The sequence below is a fragment of the Lutra lutra genome, chromosome 11 (assembly GCF_902655055.1).
Source record: "Lutra lutra chromosome 11, mLutLut1.2, whole genome shotgun sequence".
Lineage (NCBI taxonomy): Eukaryota > Metazoa > Chordata > Mammalia > Carnivora > Mustelidae > Lutra > Lutra lutra.
Genome location: NC_062288.1, coordinates 81,286,357 through 81,308,097, shown reverse-complemented (window position 1 = coordinate 81,308,097; position 21,741 = coordinate 81,286,357). Strand labels below are relative to the sequence as shown.

General features: G+C 38.0%; 1 protein-coding gene across 2 annotated transcripts in view; it reads left to right on the top strand.

Moving 5' to 3' along the window:
- Positions 1–5,042: 5,042 nt before the first annotated feature.
- WASL (WASP like actin nucleation promoting factor) overlaps positions 5,043–21,741 on the top strand; it is a 68,411-nt gene continuing 51,712 nt past the window's right edge. The window contains exon 1 of one of the 2 annotated variants that reach the window (XM_047695162.1): positions 5,043–5,512. In XM_047695162.1, coding sequence (XP_047551118.1) covers positions 5,396–5,512 — 117 coding nt within the window. In that variant the 5' untranslated portion in view covers positions 5,043–5,395. The remainder of the gene's footprint in view (positions 5,513–21,741) is intronic. The other variant, XM_047695161.1, reaches the window with a different exon arrangement.

The following is a 21,741-nucleotide window of genomic DNA, read 5'->3' as shown; positions in this document are numbered from 1 at the left end:
TTAGCTGTTTAAATAATTTCTTCAAAAAGGTACTGAGGTGGGAAACAAAGGCAGAACAAAAATTGTTAAATTTTCTTACTACCTACAGCCCATTGACATGTCCTTGAAACAGGCAGACTGACATTCCTCTAGGGACTCAACGGCCCCCTCAATGTTAATAATACTTTGCTAAGGGCAAAAGGCAATCCTAGCCTGACCACCCACCTCCACCCCACCCCCAACCGAAATCCTATAAGTTTACTTTAATGTATAAAAATTCCTTTGGAAACTTCCTTTATCTGTAAACACACCAAGATATGTGTTGGCAATCATCTCCCAAGCATATGGCCCACCGGTATCCATCTGAAGGATCTCATGACTAAGGTTTTATTAGATAGTAATAAATGAGACCTTTTGCCAACAATAGCTAGCTAGCCCCCTGAAGATCCTGAAAACTTTGCTTCCAAATTCCTTTGAGACTTATGCTATCCCTAACCCCCTCCCAACTTGAAAGTATATAATGGGCCACCCCTCATGACCCCAGTGCAACTCTTTCTGCCCAAGGGTCCTGTCCCCATGCTTTAATAAAATCACCTTTTTGCACCAAAGATGTCTCAAGAATTCTTTCTTGGCTGTCGGCTACAATCCCTATGTCATCTTTCTTACATCAGGTATATATTAGGCATCTGGAGATTATGCCATATAGTGGTAGTGACTATCACTATAATTCACTAGCATGAGTAAGAATTCAGTTTTCTACTAACATCAATAAGAAATTAGAACGAATTGTAAATAAGCTATCTATTTCTTAAAAATTTTATGCCCCAAAGAGGTTTATACTCAAAAGGAATTTAAAAGGAAGAGGAAAGGGCACCTGGGTGGCTCAGTTGGTTAGCGTCTGACTCTTGATTTTGGCTCAGGTCATGATCTCAGGGTTGTGAGATTGAGCCCCCTATTGTGCTATGCGCTGGGTGTGGAGCCTGCTTAAGATTCTCTCTCTCCCTCTGCCCCCACCTCCTCTCTAAATAAAATAAAAATAAAAGGAAGAGGGAAGGGAAAATAGTTTGCTAGCTTTTTAAGATTTTAGTTGATGAAAAAACATTCAGCATTTAATGAGAGAAAGTACTAGGACAAATTCTCTTGCACACTTCTGTGTGCAACATTTACATAAACATGCATAGAGACATTTTGCAATGTGAACATTTTAAACCCAAGGCACTTGGAGGTTGGTTGGTAGAAGTCACATTCATCACCCCTGCAGTATCCTGGTTCACTGTGGTTCTGTCTCTATAACTCAGTTCTGCCAAGTAAAGCAGCTACTCAGTACTGGTAATTATGGCTACAAAGGCTGCTGAATGCAATTGATCCTGTGTGCAGCTACCTCCACATTCCTCTACAATGATGGGTGTCACTGCATTTTAAATTATTAACATTAGCAATGAGAACAGGGTGTTTCAAAGGACTTGTAATAGTATACAAACAATGATATCTGTGAGAAGAAAAGTGGATTAACAAAGGAGAAATTTGCAAAATATAATAATGGCAGGGAATCCATCTGAAATTATGCCCTCATTTCCATAAATAAGCTACCCTAATGTCTTCTGTTAAAATAAGGACTTTACCTTAAGGGATCATAGCAAAGAAAGAAGAAAATAGAAGTAGTTAGAATACATTCTGAGTCATGGAAAGTCAAATGGAAGAAATTAAAGAATTACCTTATTCTTAATTATTTTCAGACATTTTAATACAGCATATGCATTTTATACCCACATGAAGATAAAATCCTTACAGTCTTCTTAACCTAGCTTATAAATTTCAAGATACTTAGTGGAAGGGAAACAGAATCCTTCTTATTTCCTGGACCAAATCCAATCTCTCAAACTGGGTAAAAAGAATTTGAGATAAGAAAATAACTTGCCAAAGAAAACAGAAAGATGTGTTCTGCCAAATAGAGGATATGCTATTAAGAATAGAAGAAGAGACTTGCTAGAACTTTGAAACAAACCAAGCTGCTACTGCTTGGTCTCGGGATGAACATGGAAAAATAAAATCCTTGTATGCATGCTAAGAAGGGAAAACCCCAAATATTGCTTGTTCACATGCTCATAAGAGTAAGGAAGTCATATTTCCAATGTAACGTTCACGGTAACATTTTCCACATTTTAAGAATAGGGAGTTGGACAAAGGCCAAAGAAAAGCAAAAATAAGAATGAAGGGGTAGAAAATAAAAACTTAGATTGCAATTTTTTGGACAAAATAACCATATTTCAAATTTTGAGTCAAAGTTAAAGAAATGATTTGGGCCATCATCATTTCCAAACAAAGAACAGGGGCAAACAGTCAGAAAATTGCACCTAGAAATAGATGACATTTAATATTTCCTGAAAGGAAAAAAAAAAAAAAGCAATTAAAATAGTACATAGTCAGGGCTAACAGGAGGTTGTGAAATGATTGGAACCTAGCAGTTAACTCATAGCTGATGTCCCTTCAACTAGCTTTCCATGCTGCCTGCTTTTTCCCATAGCCCTCTTCCATGGCTCTCTCTCTGATCTTCAGAATAATTGGGTGGTCTATAAGCTTTTAAAAGCTGACCTTCTGCATAAAACTTGCAGCCTTTCAGTTTTTATTAATGAGTAAAATTAACATTAGAAAATACAATATAAAATATTATTTAATATTATAAAGATAATATTAGAAACAAATGAGTCTGTCTCTAGATTTATAGTTTTTAAAAGGTTTATAATTTTGGCATAGTGGGACATACATACTCCACGTGACATACTATATAGCCTTAGTCGAAATTCTGCTAACAAAGAAATAATTCACCACTATATATTTGGAGAAGTGCAGAGTTCTAAATGCGAAAAACAGTTTTTGAAGTATCACATTTAGATAGCACAAAGGTAAAAATACACATTTCAACTCAACTTTTGATCCTTAGCTAAGGGAAGGGAAGCTGACCACAGGCAAAGGGAAGACAAGGAAGACCATAGGCAAGGATGGTCAATGATGCACAAATAACATTTGAGTGTCAGATATTTTATATATATTTTCTTGGTAAATTTTACAGCTTTGAAGTAGGTTTAATTATCTCTATACTACACCTTTATTAAATAAAAATTATTTTCATTTTTCAGATCAAGACTCAGGCAACTTGTCCAAGGTCCATAAGGTTGTATAAATACACGGCAGAACAAGAACTCCACGTAGGCCTATCTAAACTGTGTATTTGTTACTACCCTGGTTCACAGGTTTGACACTATTAGGACTCTGATTTCTATTATTTCTCAAAAATTTGTACTGCTTTCTGCTGTCACTGTGGTTTTAATTTAAAGGAACCGCACTTTTAAGAGACAAACTGATGTAATGTCTGTTAGCTTCGTAATTCAGAGGCAACTGCAGGTTTACATTTCTGCCTTTCTAAACCCAATTATTTTATAAAAAGTCAGCTTGCTTTTCTTGAATCACTTTTCCCCCTAACACTACTAATCAAGTTTAATTTTGAGATGTCCATATTTTATAAGAGGACTCCCAGGACTACATGATCTCATTTTCCTTTCTAGGTATCTTAGCTAGTTTCATAAGGGCAGCTTTAATTTTGAATTTTTATAATATTTTCAAAGTTCATTTATCATGGCTTATCAGTTTCTTTAGTACATAGGAGACTTGCATTGGAAGCGAAAGGGATGTTAAAATCAAATAGTTTAACCAAATTTTATCTGATGTAACATGGGGGTCAGGTTTAATATATGGCAACTCCTTTGTTTATTGAAATTGAATAATTACCAAACACAATGGTAAAGATTATACAATAAATGATGTTTAAAGTGGAGATGTCAGGGGCGCCTGATGGTTCAGTGGCTCAGATGGTTCAATGCCCTCAGCTCAGGTCATGATCCTGGGGTCTTGGTATTGAGCCCGGCATCCCGCTCCTGGCACAGTGGGGAGCCAGCTTCTCCCTCTCCCTCTCCCCCGATCATTTTCTTTCTCTCCCCGGTATCTCTTTCTCAAATGAATAAATAAAATCGTAAAAAAAAAAAAAAGTGGATAAGTCAGATACTTATTGCTGCAGGGGTATTCTTTACGTTTCGGTAAATGCAAAACCTCGTTTAGCAATATTTGTTTAGTATTTAATTTACTGAACAAAGAACGTTATCCTAAGTAACTATCAATATTCTGAGGCATACAAATTTAACAAAAATTCTTGAGACTTTCTTCTAAGGATTAAATCAGACTACCTATTTTCCTGTGTGACATCCCCGAATGGGTGCATTCCTTTTGGATAAAAAGACAAGAGTGTTTGGGGGTTGAGAGAAAGAAAAAGATGGGAAGGGGGAGGAAGCATATTTTCCAATTCACAAGACAGGGAAAAATGTGTTCAGGGCACGTCAGAGAAGAGAAATTGAATTTAAATGTTCCAAATACATTTATCCCACGCAACACTCCAGGCAAGCGGTAGAAATTTTTTTTTTTTTTTTTTTTTTAAGCGCGTTTGGTTTTTGTTAACATCCATCAGCAAGATCACTCTTTCACAATACTGGGAGAGGCCTGTTTGTTCCTCCACTCCCACTGTTGAAGTTTGGACAAAGTTTGAGAAACCCCAGGCACCTGCGGCTCTGACCGAAACCGACGAGGAAGCACAAGGGAGCGCGTCCCCTCTTTCCAGTCTTACGTCTCCAGATTCCAGATCTTTTTGACCCGCGATGTTAACGTCCGGCTGCCGCGCCCCCAAAATAAGAGCTATTCTGGGGAGGGGGGACCTGGGTCTTCACCGACGTTTAGCCAAGGTGTGCCTTCCGCGGCCCAGGGGCGGGCGGCCCCTCTTCCCTGCAGGCGGCTGCAGGCGGCTGCCGCCGGGCCCGAACACCACAGGAGCGAGGCCAGAGGCCGGGACCCGTACGCGTGATCGCAGCTCCGCGTCCCACCTCGCAGCCCGCGCCCCGCCGGAAGGGGGCGGGGCCTCGGGCCGGCGCGGTGAGGCCGGCCGCGGCGGGGGGGGGCGGGCTCCTCAGGGGCCCGGCCCGCAGCCGCGCGTTTCCGGCGCGCTCCCCCGCGTCCTGCGTCCTGTGGTCTCGTCCGCCCCCGCTGCCATGTTGGATTGTGCGGCCGCCACGGCCGCCGCTGCTGCCGCCGAAGAAGGTTTGGAGGAGGAGTTGGGAGTTTAGCGCAGTCGCCAGAGAACGAAGACAACGGCCATCCGGCCGGAGCCTAGCCAGGCGGGAGCCGGGAGCTTCCCTTTCTCTGCGCGGCTCGTCGTTGGCTCCTCCTTCCCGTGGCCTCCTCCTCCCGGCGCCCGAGGAGCTGCGAGATGCTGCGCCTCTGATTCCCCTCCTCCTACCCCTGTCACCGAGAGGGGAAAGAGCGCTCGCCTACTCGCGGGAGACGGCCCTGGACTCGCAACCCCGCCAGCGAAACCATGAGCTCCGGCCAGCAGCAGCCGCCGCCACCGCGGAGGGTCACCAATGTGGGGTCCTTGCTGCTCACCCCGCAGGAGAATGAGTCTCTCTTCACCTTCCTGGGCAAGAAATGTGTGGTCAGTGGCCGAGACCCGCGCGTCGCCATCCCCTCCCCGACGTTACCTCACGGGCCCGGGAAGTGGGAGTGGGGAAGAAGGCGGGAGCGGCGCGGGGAGGGTCCGGCTGCCGGCCAGGCCTCCAGCTAGCCGGCTCCCTGGGTACGGGCACTGCGGGCCGGGGCCGCCGGACACCTCCTCCCGAAGCTGCCCGTGAGCAGGAAAGTGTCACCTCCGCAGGCCTGTCCTGGAACCCTGCCTGGCCGGGCCCGGGTCTGCGCTCTTGCTGCTGGTTCAAACTTTGCTCTCAGGCCACAAGGGGATTTTATTCTTGCACGAGCTGCTCGGTCTTAAAAACCGGGCCTCTGTACTGGCCCTCACCTCACCTCCTACTGCTTGATTTGGGGTTACCTTCTTTCACAATGGCTGAGGTTCAGGAGTGGGTAGGTCAAGGAATGAAGCCCAGATATGAATGAAGAGGACCAGATTGGGGTGTTTGATCCCCCTTTAGGATCCCAGGAGGGAATGAAGTCGAGTGCATCGGTTCAGAATGAGGGCAGGAAATGCTACTAATCCCCATTTGCAGAGAACCAGCGTTTATTTCTCCAGCAATCTCGCCCAGGCCTGGTTTCTGCTCTCCTCCCCACTGATTTTTTTTTCCCCATTGGTGGGAGGAGGTGCTGCTCTCCCCACAACCATGCGCAGGGGAACCGCAATCTCTAGTAGTTCTTGGCCTTTGGGGGCCTGAGAGTGATTCTTAGGTTGGTGCTGTGCGGCCTGTTCCAACCCCAGATGGCCGGTTGGGAGCAAGCAGTTCTGCTGTGGGAAGGGGAATGTGTGTTGTTGACGGAAGCATTCATTACATTGGCTGCTGGCACTTCTGGGGGTGGGGAGGTTCTGCTCTGTGGTGTAGGCCTTGTCAGGCTGCATCTTACTGCGGTGGCTGGGTTGAACTGTGGTTGAGTTTGTTCAAACGCTGTTTGGGTCTCTTTCTCCCCTCTTTTGCGTGTTAGCACCTGCACTGTCTGTGCCGCGGCGACCCAGGAAACCCCTACTGAAATGTCCACAGAGCAGTACCATTTTACAACTTTTCTTAGTAGTGTTAAATATGTCAAGCTAGGCTACGTCTGCTTGTTTAAGAAGTTAAGATTAGACAATTTCTGGAAAGTTACCTTATGGGTTAATTGTTAACTTTACAGGAGTCAACCTTTTGTATCCTCTTGGAGATTGAATCATTACATTTAATTTAGATGTGTTTTATATTTTGCTGATTAGAAGAATGAAATAAGAGGACTGGTTTAAAATCAGTATTTTGGGAAACGACTTTAAGAATAATCAAGTCCCCCCCCCCCCCACTGCTTTTAAACAAATGAGAAAACTGAGGCAGTGAACCCTAAGTCACACAGCAGTTTAGTAATGTAACCAGAACTAGAAAACCAGGACTCCTGATGCCTAGTTTGTTGTACTTTCCACTACATCATGTTGTTACGGAAGGGTTTTTCTCTTACTTGTTATTGATTTATTTCAAAAAGTCATGCAGAAGCAATAATCACTTCTTTTTTTTTCCATCAGAACTTGATACAATTGGAGTGTGAGATTCTTAAAGCAGCACTAACTTTTGTATATTTTCAGTTTAGGAAAATCTCTGGCTCTTTAAATGTTACATTACCTGCAAATGAAAAAAAGATTAAAATTTCACTGGTTTATTTTCGTTTGCTATGTAATCTGTGTCAGAAAGGAAGTAGTTGTATTATGTTTTACATACCAGGTACATTAACTTTAGGCAGGAAGGACATTACATTTAAACACGAGTACACTGACTAATTGCTCTGTGCTTACCTGTAATGTTTACTGGTTTCAAAAAAAAGATGTGAAAGAATACTGTCATTGAGACAGTCTTGCTTTCTGGTTAGCATAAGTGGATTGCAGAATGAGCCATCAGTATTCAGTGCTCAATATCTTTATGTCATCTATTACTCATCACCTTTACCTTTTGAATTTGTCATTTAAAACCACACTCTAGTGGTATGAAATTATTGTGAAGATTAACTTTTAATATTTGAAGTCTCCAGTTACTTGAGTAAAGTAAGACTATTTTAAATTTTTTTTAAAAGATTATTTATTTATTTATTTGACAGAGAGAGATCACAAGTAGAGAGGCAGACAGAGAGAGAGGGGGAAGCAGGCTCCCTGCTGAGCAGAGAGAACCCGATGCGGGGCTCCATCCCAGGACCTTGAGACCATGACCTGAGCCGAAGGCAGAGGCTTTAACCCACTGAGCCACCCAGGTGCCCCGACTATTTTAATTTTTAACGATTCTTTTTTTTCTTCTTTGCTGACTATGCAGTTTTTTTTTTTAAGCTTAAAATAATAGTGCAATAGGTTATCTCATTTAAAAAAAATCAGCAGTAACGTTTACAAGTCAGACCAGATTTGTTAAGGAAGATGTGTATTCAGAGCCATATCTAAGAGTTCAAGGAATGAAACATACGTAGTTATAGTCCCAGTTCTGGCGGAGCTGCATTCCTTCTTTGACTCAACAAATATATATTGAGTAACTAAATGTTGAGGTCAAAATCCGGGTAGATGCCTGCCTTCAAGGAGCTTCACTGTCTCAAAAGGGAGACAAGTAAGTAAACTGATGAGTAAGTCAGTACTTCAGAATGATGTGTAAAATGCTGCATGTCACAATGCAGAATGTCTTGGCTTGTAGTCAGCACACCAGAGTTCAAACTCATTTGGTCACTTAGGACAAGTTTTGTTCTTGTTTCTTTCTTTCTTTTTTTTTTTTTTTTCTTTTAACTTCCTGTGGTAGAATTGATTTTCTCATTTCTAAAATAGGGATACTGTCTGATGGGATGACTTTGCGGATTAGGAGGACCTATGTAAATATATGGATGGTTGGTGGTTTTTTGTTTGTTTGTTTGTTTTTTGCAAAAGTTTAGGAGTTTAAAAGAGGATGGATTAAAGTTTTTTAGGGTGGGTGATACCTGACTATTTAAGATTAGTATATGCTCCCAGGTTGATGAGAGAAATGAAACATCTTGGAAAGTTGGAGGCCTACTAGTAGTTTGTTACAAAGCGAGGAGGATTTCTGCTTGGTTCTCAAATTTAGGTATGCATTAGAAACATTGTGGAGATTACAAATATTGCTAGCTGGAATTCCTAGATAATATTCAGTGAGTCTGAGGTAGAATTTGGGCATTTCTATTTTTAGCAGGCTTAACAGGAGACTTTAACATATATGAAATTTACTGTTTTCTGATAGGGTAATCCTGAAACACATTTGAAATGTTTGTTTCCCTTTACTCTTGGGTGTATATTTTGTGAGTTAAGTTTAAATTTTAAAAAAGATTTTTTTTGTTTTGTTTTGTCTTGTTTGTTTTAGTATAGACTGTCTCTAATAAGGTATCAGTGTATATTTCATAGATGTAAGAGATACAGTTGATGAAGTTTTGCACTGGTTAGTACACCAGTATCAGATCAGGTATGACTGTTAGAAAGTTGGGGGGAAAGTTGAAGGTGCTATAGAAGGTGGATTGACAGTTCTAAGAGTGGAGACAAAGGAGATCAGGTAAGTATTTAACAGTAGTGTACATGAGATTTGAGGGCCTAAATTAAGGCACTGCTGGTGGGAATTCCAGGACAATTAAAAAGTCTTTTAGTAGGATTTCATTCCACTTAGATTTAGTTGGTGAGGGAAGAGAATTAGGTTAGAGTCAGGTATAACCACCAGCAGAAAAAGTATGCAGAAACATGCATACTTAGCTAAGTGGAAATATGTCTTGTATTAGACTCCAGGTTGGTGATTGGTTTAATGGAAGAGGTGAATCTTAAATTTATTTTGCCACAGTTTTAAAGAATAGATTTTGTGAAAGATGAGGTTTCACTTAAAGTTATATGTAATAAGTCAGTATATGTTAAGTACTTTTACTTAAGTAGTTCTGATGCAATTCATTAGCTGGGGTATTTTCTTAGAACAATTAAGAGTTTAAAAACAAGGTTATCAAAAAACCCATCAAGATTATCAGGTCTTGGGGTACCTGGCTGGCTCAGTTGGTTAAGCCTCTGCCTTCTGCTCAGGTCCTGGGATGGACTCTACCTCGGGCTCCCTGCTCAGCAGGGGACCTCCTGCTCCCTCTCCTCCCCATTTGTGCTCTCACACTATCTCTGTGTGAGATATTATTAATAAATAAATAAAATCTGTAAAAAAAAAAAAAAGGGACTGTCAGGTCTTATTTTGTAGTTAGTTCTGTTGTACTGTGATTTAACTTACTTTCTGTAGAGTATATGCCATCTTGCCAAGTGAAGTTTAATATACGTAGTCCTGAAAAAGAAATTCAGGATTGGGAAAAGTAAAACCTTATACTAGCTCTCTACAACCATCTTTGGGTTGAGGTTAGTAATGTTGACTGCTGCTTGTTTCTACCATGCTGACCTGGTTTATTTCAAGATTTAGTGGTGCTTAAGGAGCCATTTTTATTGACCATTTTAAATCTTCATTTCTTGATTCCTCAGTACTTGTTTTAACTTGCTTATATTCTTTTGTTAGTTTTTCGGTTTGTTTTCTCACCCTGTATGTAATTCTGGGAGATTAGACCTTAAGCCTATGTAGTTTTCTATAATTTTTATAACATCTAGTATACAGATCACTGAACACTTATTAATTAATTATACTTGCTAACTCTTTTATTCCTTAGGAGCTCATTTAGTATTTCTCATTGCTCAGGTTGTTAAAGTCTTCAGTTTCTGATGCAGGTTGTATTTGTACTTAAATCTTCCTCTATTAGAACAGAATGGTTGGGCGCCTGGGTGGCTTAGTGGGTTAAGCCTCTGCCTTCGGCTCAGGTCATGATCTCAGGGTCCTGGGATTGAGTCCCACATCAGGCTCTCTGCTTGGCAGGGAGGCCACTTCCTCCTCTCTCTCTCTGCCTGCCTCTCTGCCTACTTGTGATCTCTGTCTGTCAAATAAATAAATAAAATCTTAAAAAAAAAACAACAAAACAAAAACAGAATGGTTTAAGTCAGATGCTGAATACAGGTGGTAATGGTAGCTGTCCCAATAGTTACTTTGTTTCTGTTTTAAATTCTTCAGTAGGTTTATAGGAAGAGGTGCCTATTAGGATCATTGTTTTGATGAAGGCCTGAATTAAGGCAGCACTGGTGGGAAGTTAGGGCTGAGAATGTATTTCGCCTTGAGTATTGGAAGAGAAAGAAGGTTAATATTTATGGGATTTGGAATATACGAGGCAGAGAAGGCAACCTTGTCTAGTATGGTGGGAAAAGATGATTATAAAAGTGTGTGTCATATGGGATAAACTCTAAGTATAGGAGGAGATTTAGAAGAATCTAGTAGATTTGGGTTATAAATCCTATTTCTTGTAATTCTTAGCTTATTGTCAAGTTTCTTAGCCAATATGAGCCTTAATGTCTAGATTTGTAAAATGGGCTTACTCAAGGATTTCAGAGAATAATGCTATAATGTATGTATAGCACTTGGAGTACCTGCCACTTCTAAAGTGTTCTGGCTGTTTGGAGAAGCATGTGAAAGAAGGTAAAGAAGAGTTTAAAAAGTTTTTGTTTAAGTGTTAGATTCAACAGTTATAGTGAACTGACTTGGTCATTTTATTTTATTTTTATTATTTTATTACTATTTTTAAATATTTTTATTTATGTTTTGACAGAGAGATAGCGAGAGAGGGAACACAAGTAGGGGGAATGGAAGAGGGACACACAGGCTTCCTGCTGAGAGCAGGGAGCCCATCTATCCCAGGACCCTGGGATCATGACCTGAGCCAAAGGTGGACAATTAACCACTGAGCCACCCGGGCACGCGTGGCTTGGTCATTTTAAAGAAACGAATTCAAAGTTGAGGTATAAAAGAGCAGATAGAAGTTATTAATTAATTGAAAGTTGATCTGTCTGGGAGTTTATAGAACCCAGGATAGAGGTCACTTTCACTAAAGGTTTTGGAAGCAAAACAAGTTCATACATTCTTGTCTACTGTAATATATATTGTTAACTGTAACTGTAACTCTTAGTGGTGTATGAATGAACAGTCTAGTACTTTTAAGTGGTTATGTATTAGTAATTAGAAGACATTTGGTGTATTTAACTCTTCATAAATACATGTAAGAGAAATATATCCTGTTTTTATTTGTTATATCTATCGTATCTCTATCAGCATTCTTAATAGTGGAGGATTAATGACTATAATATCAATATAGAGTGAAATTAATTAGACATTAGTTTCACTTTGGAGTTAATGTTTTGTGGAGGAGTTATGACCCTTTTTTAAAGAGACCAAATAATTGCGTTTAGAATAGTATTGAAGAGGGAAATCTAGAAAAGCCACCTTTAGAAAATGGAATTAAATGAAAGATTTGTAGTGACTTAATAGTTCAGTTACTATGAGTTTCTGTTAGTTTCCTTAGTTTCTCAGTTTCCTTGGCCCCTTGGTTCCTCTGCCATAGTGATTTTTTAAACTTATTTTTAACTTGATCTGAAGATTACTATAGAAATCTGTCTTTGTGAAAGGGGTGCTCTTTGAACACCAAATAAATTCAAACAAAAGGGAAATATGAGAGATACCTAGGAATATAAAATGCTATTAAAAATGATATGCGATCAAAATTATAAGCTAAACATACAGTAGTCTTTGGACAATGAAATGTTTTCCAAGTTTCATTTTAAAGTTAAATTTTATATTAGATTTGGAGAAGCTAAATCTAGTATTTTTAATTATTAGGATAGAGGTGAAATTGTTTGTTTATCATGTCTTTGGTTCCAGAATAAAAGATTTTAAGTAATACTGTTCCTCCACTGTGATGAATAATTCTGTTGCCGCAAAATATTAGAGGATCCTTAAATGTCTAAGAAATTTTCATTTATAGTGAAGGAGTTGATTGCTTTGTATGTAATTCATAAAGCTAGTTAGAAACCCAGATGACTTCCTCTCTTTTTATTAATGAAATGTCATCATGATCAAGTACCGAGGACTTACTGAGAACATAACATCTTCTCAGTATCTTAGAATACATGAAAGGAGTAAGGAAGATTTAGTCCTTATGCCTTAGCTGGGAAAGACAAAAATCATGCACAAAAAGGTACGTTTTACAAGCCAGCACATACAAAGATTTAAATAATAAAGAGGAAAGTTAGATTACCATGGGTTTTGGTACATCATTGTGGAGCTTGAACATGAGGACTTTAAATGTCCTTAAATTGTCAGGAACAAGGAAGCAGCTCAGTTCAAGTTGAGGGAAATAACGTAAGTTCAGACTATAATTTGCAAGAATATTAGGAAATATTAAATAGACTGGCTTGGCTAAAATGGTGTTTGCTTGAGAACACAACGAATGATAAGTTTGAAGGGTAAATTGAGGCCAGATTTTGAAGGACCTTGACCTTCAGACTTATATGTTGAGATTCAGTTCTTAAGTAGTAAGAGGTCAAAAAGATCTTTGATTCAAAAAGTATCAAGCTGGAAGGATCTAGAGATGGGGAAAACTAGAAATTACATTCATAGTGGAAATAATTCAGTAATGGTTTAAAGTTTAGTAAATATTCTCATATTCATTATCTCAGCTGACCTGGCCTGGCTAACGAACCTGAATTGTAGCAGCATCTGGAACAAAAGAAGGGTTATGAGGTAGAGTAAATCCATTGTCTTTGTGCATATGGCAGACACCACCTATCACTCATGGCATTTTTTCCTACTTTGTCCACATGTGGTCTCTGAATACTTAGCATATCCCTACAGGCAGCCACTACCGATCAGTCCAGGTTCGCAAAGATGAAATCTAGTTGCCGTGCCATGGCTGTGTAATAAAAATATTTTGAAGAAAAAAAATGGCAATGTTTAGTTGGCTGTGTAAATTCCAGATGACAACAGAAACTCCTGATAGTAATGGTTAAATAGTAGAGACTGTAGGACTAGAGCTTTTGGATTCCTTTGCAGTGTTGATTATTGAGGCCTTGGGAGTGAATTCAGTCTATGAAGGTGTCAGTGCAGGTCAGGATCACAGAGGGAAGTAGTCTAACCCATATTTGACTTGGCCAGTATTTGAGAAGGGTGGATTTCAGTGAGGAGTTGGAGGGAAAGATTCTCCCTCTTGTTGGAGGGATAAATTCTCTTTAATTTATCTGAAAAATGGTATTATATATGCTGTTCTGAAACTTAATTTTTTCACTTATATTAATATATCTTTCATATATTTCCATCTTCATATATATCTGTTGTGTAGTTTTTATTACTACTTCCTCCGTTTTGTGAGTTTCTTGTAACTTATTGTAACTATTGATAGGTGTATTCGTTTTCTGGGGCTACCATAACAAAGTATCACAAACTAGGTAGCTTAAAAGGCAAATTTATTCTTGCTTACTTTGGAGGCTAGCAGTCAGAAATCAGGGTGTTAGCAGAGTTGGTTCCTTCTGGAGGCACTGAGAGAATTTGTCTCATGCCTCTCTCCTAGCTTCTGGCATTGCTGGCAATCCTTGATGTTCCTTGGCTTAGAGATTCATGACTCTAATCTCTACCTGTGTAATCACATGGTGTTCTCTACCTGTCTGTGTTTTCTCTTACAAGGACACCAGTCATTGGATTAATGTCAGCCCTAATGAACTCATTTTAACGTTGTTACGTTTGCAAAGCTGCACTTTGAAAGTAAGGTCCATTTGTAGATACAGGTGTTAGAACTTCAATATATCTTTTAAGGAGACATAATTCAGTCCTGGACATTAGGTATTTTTTACTTTCCAAGTTTTTGCCTTTAGAAAAAGTGCTATAGGGACACCTGGGTGTCTCAGTTAGTTAAGCGTCTGCCGTCCACTCAGGTTATGATCCCAGCCAGGGCCCTGGGATCAGTCCCACATCAGGCTCCCTGCTCAGCGGGGAGCCTGCTTCTCCCTCTCTCTCTGCCTGCTGCTCCCCTTGCTTGTGCTCTCTCCTTGTCAGATGAATAAATAAAATCTTTAGAAAGTGTATTGGGCGCCTGGGTGGCTCCGTTGGTTAAGCGACTGCCTTTGGCTCAGGTCATGGTTCTGGAGTCCCAGGATCAAGTCGCCATCCAGGCTCCCTGCTCAGCCTCTGAGAAGCCTCTGATTCACCCTCTGACCCTCCCCTTCTTGTTTTTTTTCTCTCTCTCTCATTCTCTCTCTTTCAAATAAATAAATAAATAAAGTAAAATAAATAAAATAATTATATATATTTTAATACATACTGCTGGATTGTCTTCCAAAGCAGTTGTTTCTAAACTCCATATATTCTTACCAATATTAGTATTTCAAAATCATTTCCATCTTGACAGTTTTACTGGCCAAAAAAAAAATTGTGTTTGATTTGTAGTTTTTAGTGAAGTTAAATATTTTTTCATGTCTGGATATTGATACTTCTTCTGTGAATTATTCTTGTCTTTAGACCAGTTTTTCTGTTGTTTTTTTTTTTCCTTAGTTATTTGAAGAACTCTTTAGGGATAGTTACTGTATATTACAGTATTTTTTTTTTTTTGGCAATTTGTCATTTATCTTTTGACAGAAGTATATTTGGTGTTTCTGTTCGTTGCACGGGATTTGAAGTTTTGTATAGTTAGATATAATAATCTTTCTGTTATTCCAAGCTTTCATTTAATACTGCCCTAGCTTAGAATTTCAAAAATATTTACTCAATTTTCTTACCTTTGTGGTTATATTTTGAACATTTTATCTTCGATCTTTCTGGAAATGACTTTGGAAAATGAGTATAGAAGAAATCCAGCTTTATATTTTTACAAATGGCTGGTTGTCCCAATACCATTTATTGAACAATTTTTTCTTTCATCCATTTGAAATGCAACCTTTATTATTTACTAAATTTCCAGATGTACTTACATGTGTTTTTGCATTCTCTTCTATTTATTTCTTTGCCTGTTACAGAAGTTTTAATGAATGTAACTTTATAATGATGGTAGAGTTTGATTATCATTAAGCCCCTCATTACTCTCCTTTTCAGTATCTTCTGGCTATTTTTATGTGCCTATGCTTTGTATTTTTTTAAGACTTACCTACCATCTCTGTCCCTCACCAGAAAATATTTGCTTTGATTTGGAATAGCATTCAATTTGTAGATGAAGTTAGGAAGAATTGACATATTATGGCTTCCCATTACAAAGCAAGTCTTTTATTTACTGTTTAGTTCTTATTTCATTCTGTAGTTTTATGATTTTCTTACCATATGTATTAGCCATTTAAAGTTGTTTTAGAGTGTAAAAGTCATGTCCACTTACACTCATTGTTTAAAACATACACATACACAATGCACTATACAGCATCAAAAGTTAAAATACTCTTTTACCCCTCTAAGCCTCCAGTATAGTTAGGCTTCATATAACACTCTCCTTAATGGTTTAATGTGACTGTTGCCCTTTTTTTTTTTCACTTTTATGTGCATTCAGTGCTATAAATTTCTCTCTAAGTGCTGTTTTGCTTCATGCCACAAATTTTGGTAAGTTATATTTTCATTTTCATTTAACTCCACATTATTTTTTAAATTTCTCAAGACCTGGGGCACCTGGGTGCCTCAGTTGTTTAAGCATCTGCCTTTGGCTCAGGTCGTGGTCCCAGGGTTGGGATTGAGCCCTGTTTAGGGCTCCTTGCTTAGTGGGGAGTCTGTTTCTCCCTCTCCCTCTGCCCCTTCCCACCATTTATGTGCACGCTCGCTCTCTCTCCCCACTCTCTCACTTTCAAACAAATAAATAATTTTTAAAAATTAATTTCTCAAAGCCTTTTAAAATCCTGTGTTATATAGCAATATGTTTAACTCCAAATATTTTGAAAATTTCTTTTATTGATTTCTACATTGTTGTCTGCTTTGCATGATTTCTGTTATTTTTTAATTTTTATTTTTTAAAAGATTTTATTTACTATTGAAAGAGACAGATCCTGATTGGAGTGGGGGGAGCAGGGAGGGAGAAGCAGACTCCCTGCTCAGCAGGGAGCCATACATGGGGCTCAGCCCTAGAACCTGGGGATCATGGCCTGAGCCAAAGGCAGATGCTTAACTGACTGAGCCACCCAGGTACTCTTTCAAATTTAAGTTGTGTTTTATGGCCCAGAATCATGTCTCGCTCGGTGATTATTCCTTGTGGACCTGAGAGGAATGTATATTTTGCTGTTGAATGAAGTATTCTATAAATGTGAACTAGATCCTGCTTACCAGCGAATAATAGTGTTGAGTCCTCACTGATTTTCTGCCTATTAGATCTGTCAGTTATTGATTGAATAATGTTGGAGTCTCCAACTTAAATAGTGGATTCATCTCTTTTTTCTTGCAGTTCTGTCAGCTTTTGCCTCATGTATTTTAATGCTCTGTTGTTAAATGCAGACATATTAAATATTGTTATATCTTCCTGAGAATTGGTCTCCTTATCATTATGTAATGTTCCTCTTTATTCCCGATAATCTTCCTTGCTCTAAAGCATGCCCCCCCCACCCCAAGCAGGGGGAGCACCAGGCAGAGGGAGAGGAAGAAGCAGGCTTCCTGCTGAGCAAGGAGCCGATGTAGGACTCATGACATGACCTGAGTGGGAGGCAGATGCTTAACTGACTGAGCCACCCAAGTGTCCCACTCTAAAGCATGCTTTGCCCAAAATTAATATAGCTACTCCAGCTTTCTTTCATGTAGTATTGGCATGGTATATTTTTCTTTTTGCTTTTAATTATCTGTGTCTTTATAATTAAATTTTTTTTTTTTGTAAACAACATACACTTGGCTCTCCTTTTTAATCCACTCTGACAGTCACTCCCTTTTAATTAGTATATTTAGACCACTTACATTTAAAGTGATTACTGATATAATTGGATTAAGTCTACCATATTGTTATTTTATGTTTGTTGCCCTTGTTCTTTGTTTCTTTTTTTCCTCTTCTGCTCTTTTTCTGCTTTGTCTTTTTAAAAGATATTTATTTATTTTAGAGAGAGAGGGAGCATGTGTACATGTGAGTGGGGGGAGGGAGATAGGGAGAGAGAATCTGAAGCAGACTCTGCACTCAGCTCAGAGCCCAGTGTGGGGCTTGATGTTAGGAGTGCCAGATTGTGCCCTGAGCTGAAACCAGGAGTTGGGGGCTTAACTGACTGAGCTACCCAGGTGCCCCAAGCGTTGTTTGGTTTTAATTGAGCATTTTATATGATTCCATTTTCTTTCCTCTCAACATATCAATTGTATTTCTTAAAAAAAATTTTTTTTAGTGGCTCCCCTACATCCTGCAGTATACAGTTATAGTCAGTCTTCTAAGTCCAGTATCAAATAACAGTATTGCCTCATGACTAGTGTAAGTACCTTATGACAGAGTACTCCCAATTCTTCCATGTCATCCCTTATAACATTGCTTTCATTCATTTCACTGATCTATAAGCCATAATCACTAAATACATTGTTGCTGTTATGTGTTAGAGCAATTAAAAATAAGAAAAATAAAAGATTTTATTTAATCTTCATTTATTCTTTCTCTAACCCTTTCTTCTTACAAGTATATTCACATTTCTGACATTTCACTTACTTCCCTCTAAAGAATTTTTAGTACTTATTGTAGGTAGGCTTCTTGTCTAGTGGGAACAAATTCAATTTCTGTTTGTCTTAAAAAGTACTTAACCACTTTTGAGGCTAATTTTGCTGAATACAGAATTGTAGATTGGTGGGTTTTTCTTTTAGCACTTTAAATATTTTACACCACTCTCTTGTTTGTATGGCTTCTGAGACATTTGATGCAGTTCTTACTTCTGATAGGAGGAGAAGATTCCTCTGGTAGGAATTCTTAGGTTTACTTAAATACTGAAAGAATCCTTAATTTTTCAAGCTGTTTTGATGCATCTAATGATTATGATCTTTTTCTTATTTTTTAGGAGAACTCAGAGAAGTTTCTGAAGCAGAAGTTATTTTAATTCTTTATTCAATTAAACATACTGTGCATAATTTTAAATATCGCATTAAAAGACCTTGAAATAATGTTCATAGTATATAGCTAAGCAGTTAATATGTATTGAATTTAACCATCAGGAATTTACTATTTAGGACATGTAGAAATCAGGGAACTGGTTTTATGCATACACCCACTTCTATACTGAAAGACTGTTAGTGCTACATTTTTAAATTTTTGTATTGTACCTTTCTTCCATGAGCTCAGACCAACCTGTTCATTTCTAAAAACAGAATTTTCCCACAAAATGCTAGGAAACAGTATGAATAACTCAAAAAATTATGTAATATTCAGGTGTGAGACTTTGGGAAAAGGTCTCTGATAGCAGTCAAGTGACTATTTAAAAAATGACTTCTCCTTTTCATTAAAAATATAGTGTTTATTATAGAGATTAAGACCTTCACTGTATGATAATGTACCTGGTAGCCACTAACCACATGTGACTGTTGAGCACTTGAACTATTATTAGTTCAAATTGATATGTACAGTAACTATGGTATACACACTGGATTTCTAAGACTTAGTACAAAAAAGAATGCAAAATATTTCACTAAGATTTTAATATTGAAATGCATGGCTAGCTCAGTCAGAACAGTATGTGATTTTTGATTTCGGGGTCATGAGTTCGAGCCCCATGTTGGGTATAGAGATTGCTTAAATAAATAAACTTTTTTTTTTTAAAGATTTTATTTATTCATTTGACAGAGAGCACAAGCATGGGGAGTGGCAGGCAGAGGTAGAGAGAAAAGCAGACTCCCTGCTGAGCAGAGAGCTTGATGTGGGGCTTGATCCCAGGACTCTGAGATCATGACCTGAGCTGAAGGCAGATACTTAATCCACTGAGCCACCCAGGCATCCCTTAAATAAATAAACTTAAAAAAAAAAAAGATTTTAATATTGATTACATGCTGAAATGACAGTTTAAGAAATATTTTCAGTTAAATTTATTAAAATTAATTTCATCTACTCTTTATTTACATATTGGCTACTAGAAAATTTGAAATTGCTTATGTGATTCACTTACTGTGTCTACTGGGGAGTGCATACTTCAGCAGTTCATTAGGTAGTAATCATAAAAATGGAAAATCATCTATAAACCCAGAAATAACTCTTGTTAATATTTTTGTGTATATCCTTCTAGGTTTTGTTTTTCATGAATTACTGAATGATAAATAAAAAGGTGTACTTACTCTCAGCAAACACCCCCCAAACAAATATAGATACTAATTTTTTATTAACATTGTTTCATGTCAGTAAATATACTGTTTTCAGTGGAGGGACACGTTAAAGAAGATTGACCAGCTTCCTAGAATAGATAGTTAATTTTCTCTTTTCTTTTTTCTTTTTATTTCTGCTAGTATTCTCCCTAATATTTGTGTGTATACCTATATTCCATCTGTCTTGATCTGTTGTTTTACTGTGATAATTTCAAAGAAATAGAGTTGCTTAAAGGGATAAGCATACTTAAGATTTGACTTTATATTGCCAAATTACGCTGTCCTTGTGCCTTTTATTAGGATAATCTAGTGTATTCTTTGTAGTTCTTCAAAGTGCCCAATTGCTATGTAAGCCTACCTATGGGACCATTAATACTAAGTAACATTAAACAAATATAAATAGCAATAGTTTTTTAAAATTTAATTCCATAAAAATGTTCTGTTTTCTTAAATTTTCCTGAGTCCTGGATATGATTTTCCTGAGTCCTGGATATGATTTTTCTTAAGTATTAGAGATTTTTCAATTTTAAAGTGAAAGTGAATGAATCGACAGTAAAGTATGGAAAGAGTCCAAGTATCTTTCAGCTGATAAATGGATAAAGAAGAAATGGTATATAGATATACAATGGAATGTTACTCAGCTATCAAAAAAGAATGAAATCATGCCATTTGCAATGACACGGATGAAACTAGAGTATATTATGCTAAGCGAAGTAAGTCAGAGAAAGACAAATATCCTATGATTTCACTCATGTTGAATTTCAGAAACAAACATAGGGGAAGGAAAGGAAGAATAAAATAAGATAAAAGTAGAGAGGGACCAAACCATAAGAGACTCTTAACTATAGAGAATAAACTGAGGGTCAAGGGTAGGAGGTTGGGGAGATGGGGTAAATGGGTGATGGGCATTAAGGTGGGCACTTGTCAGGAGCACTGGAGTTATATGATGGGTCACTAGATTCTATTCCTGAAACTAATACTGTACTATATATTAATCAATTTGAATTTAATTAAAATCTTGGGGAAAGATCAAATAAAAATAAAATGAAAGTGAATGAATGAGAAAATAAGTATAACAAAGTTTTATGTATCTCCCTTATAAAGTAGGATTTTATGGGTTTTTCTTGAATAAAGCAAGAAAGTTGTGTTAATATTTATTGTTACAACTTTCCCCTTATTTTGTCTAGTCACCTTGCAAACAACTTCGTGTCAAACATAGAAGTAATTTGGTAGTTTGTTTTTAAAACTCATCACGGTAAGGTATTTTTCACTTTTAAAACAATTGAGGTATAATTTACGTAACAATAAAACACAGATTTATATACTTAATTTGTATATACCTAAATACTAAAATTGATGAATTTTGACATGTGATACACTTGTGTATCCAGCACCCCCCTAAAAAACAAAGATTAAGAATATCTCTTAAGGGGTGCCTGGGTGGCTCAGTGGGTTAAAGCTTCTGCCTTCGGCTCAGGTCATGATCTCAGGGTCCTGGGACGAGCCCCGCATCCCTGCATGGGTCTCTGCTCGGCAGGGAGCCTGCTTCCCCCTCTCTCTCTGCCTGCCTCTCTGCCTACTTGTGATCTCTGTCTGTCAAATAAGTAAATAAAATCTTTAAAAAAAATAAAAGAGTTTTCTGTGTCTCTGTCCAACCAATTACTTTCTAATTCTTACCTCTCCTTCACCCCCTATCCCTAGCAATCACTTTTTGATTTCTGTCACAATGGCTTAGGTTTTGTCTGTTTGACTTCTTTCACTCAGCATGTTTTTGAGATTCATTTGTGTTATTGCATAGGTATTTGTTTTTATTGGTCGATGGCGTTCCATTGAAGAATATATCATAGTTTACTTATGCATTCTCCTATAGATGGATATTTAAGTTATTTCCCATTTGGGACAGTTATAAATAAGGTTTCTGTGAATGTTCTTGTACAAGTTTCTTATGTCATGCATGTTTTTATTTCTTTGTGGTAAATATCTAGGAGAAGAATCACGTGGTAGGAAGATGTATATTTATCTTTTTTTTTTTTTTTTAGATTTTTATTTATTTGACAGAGAGAGATCACAAGTAGTCAGAGAG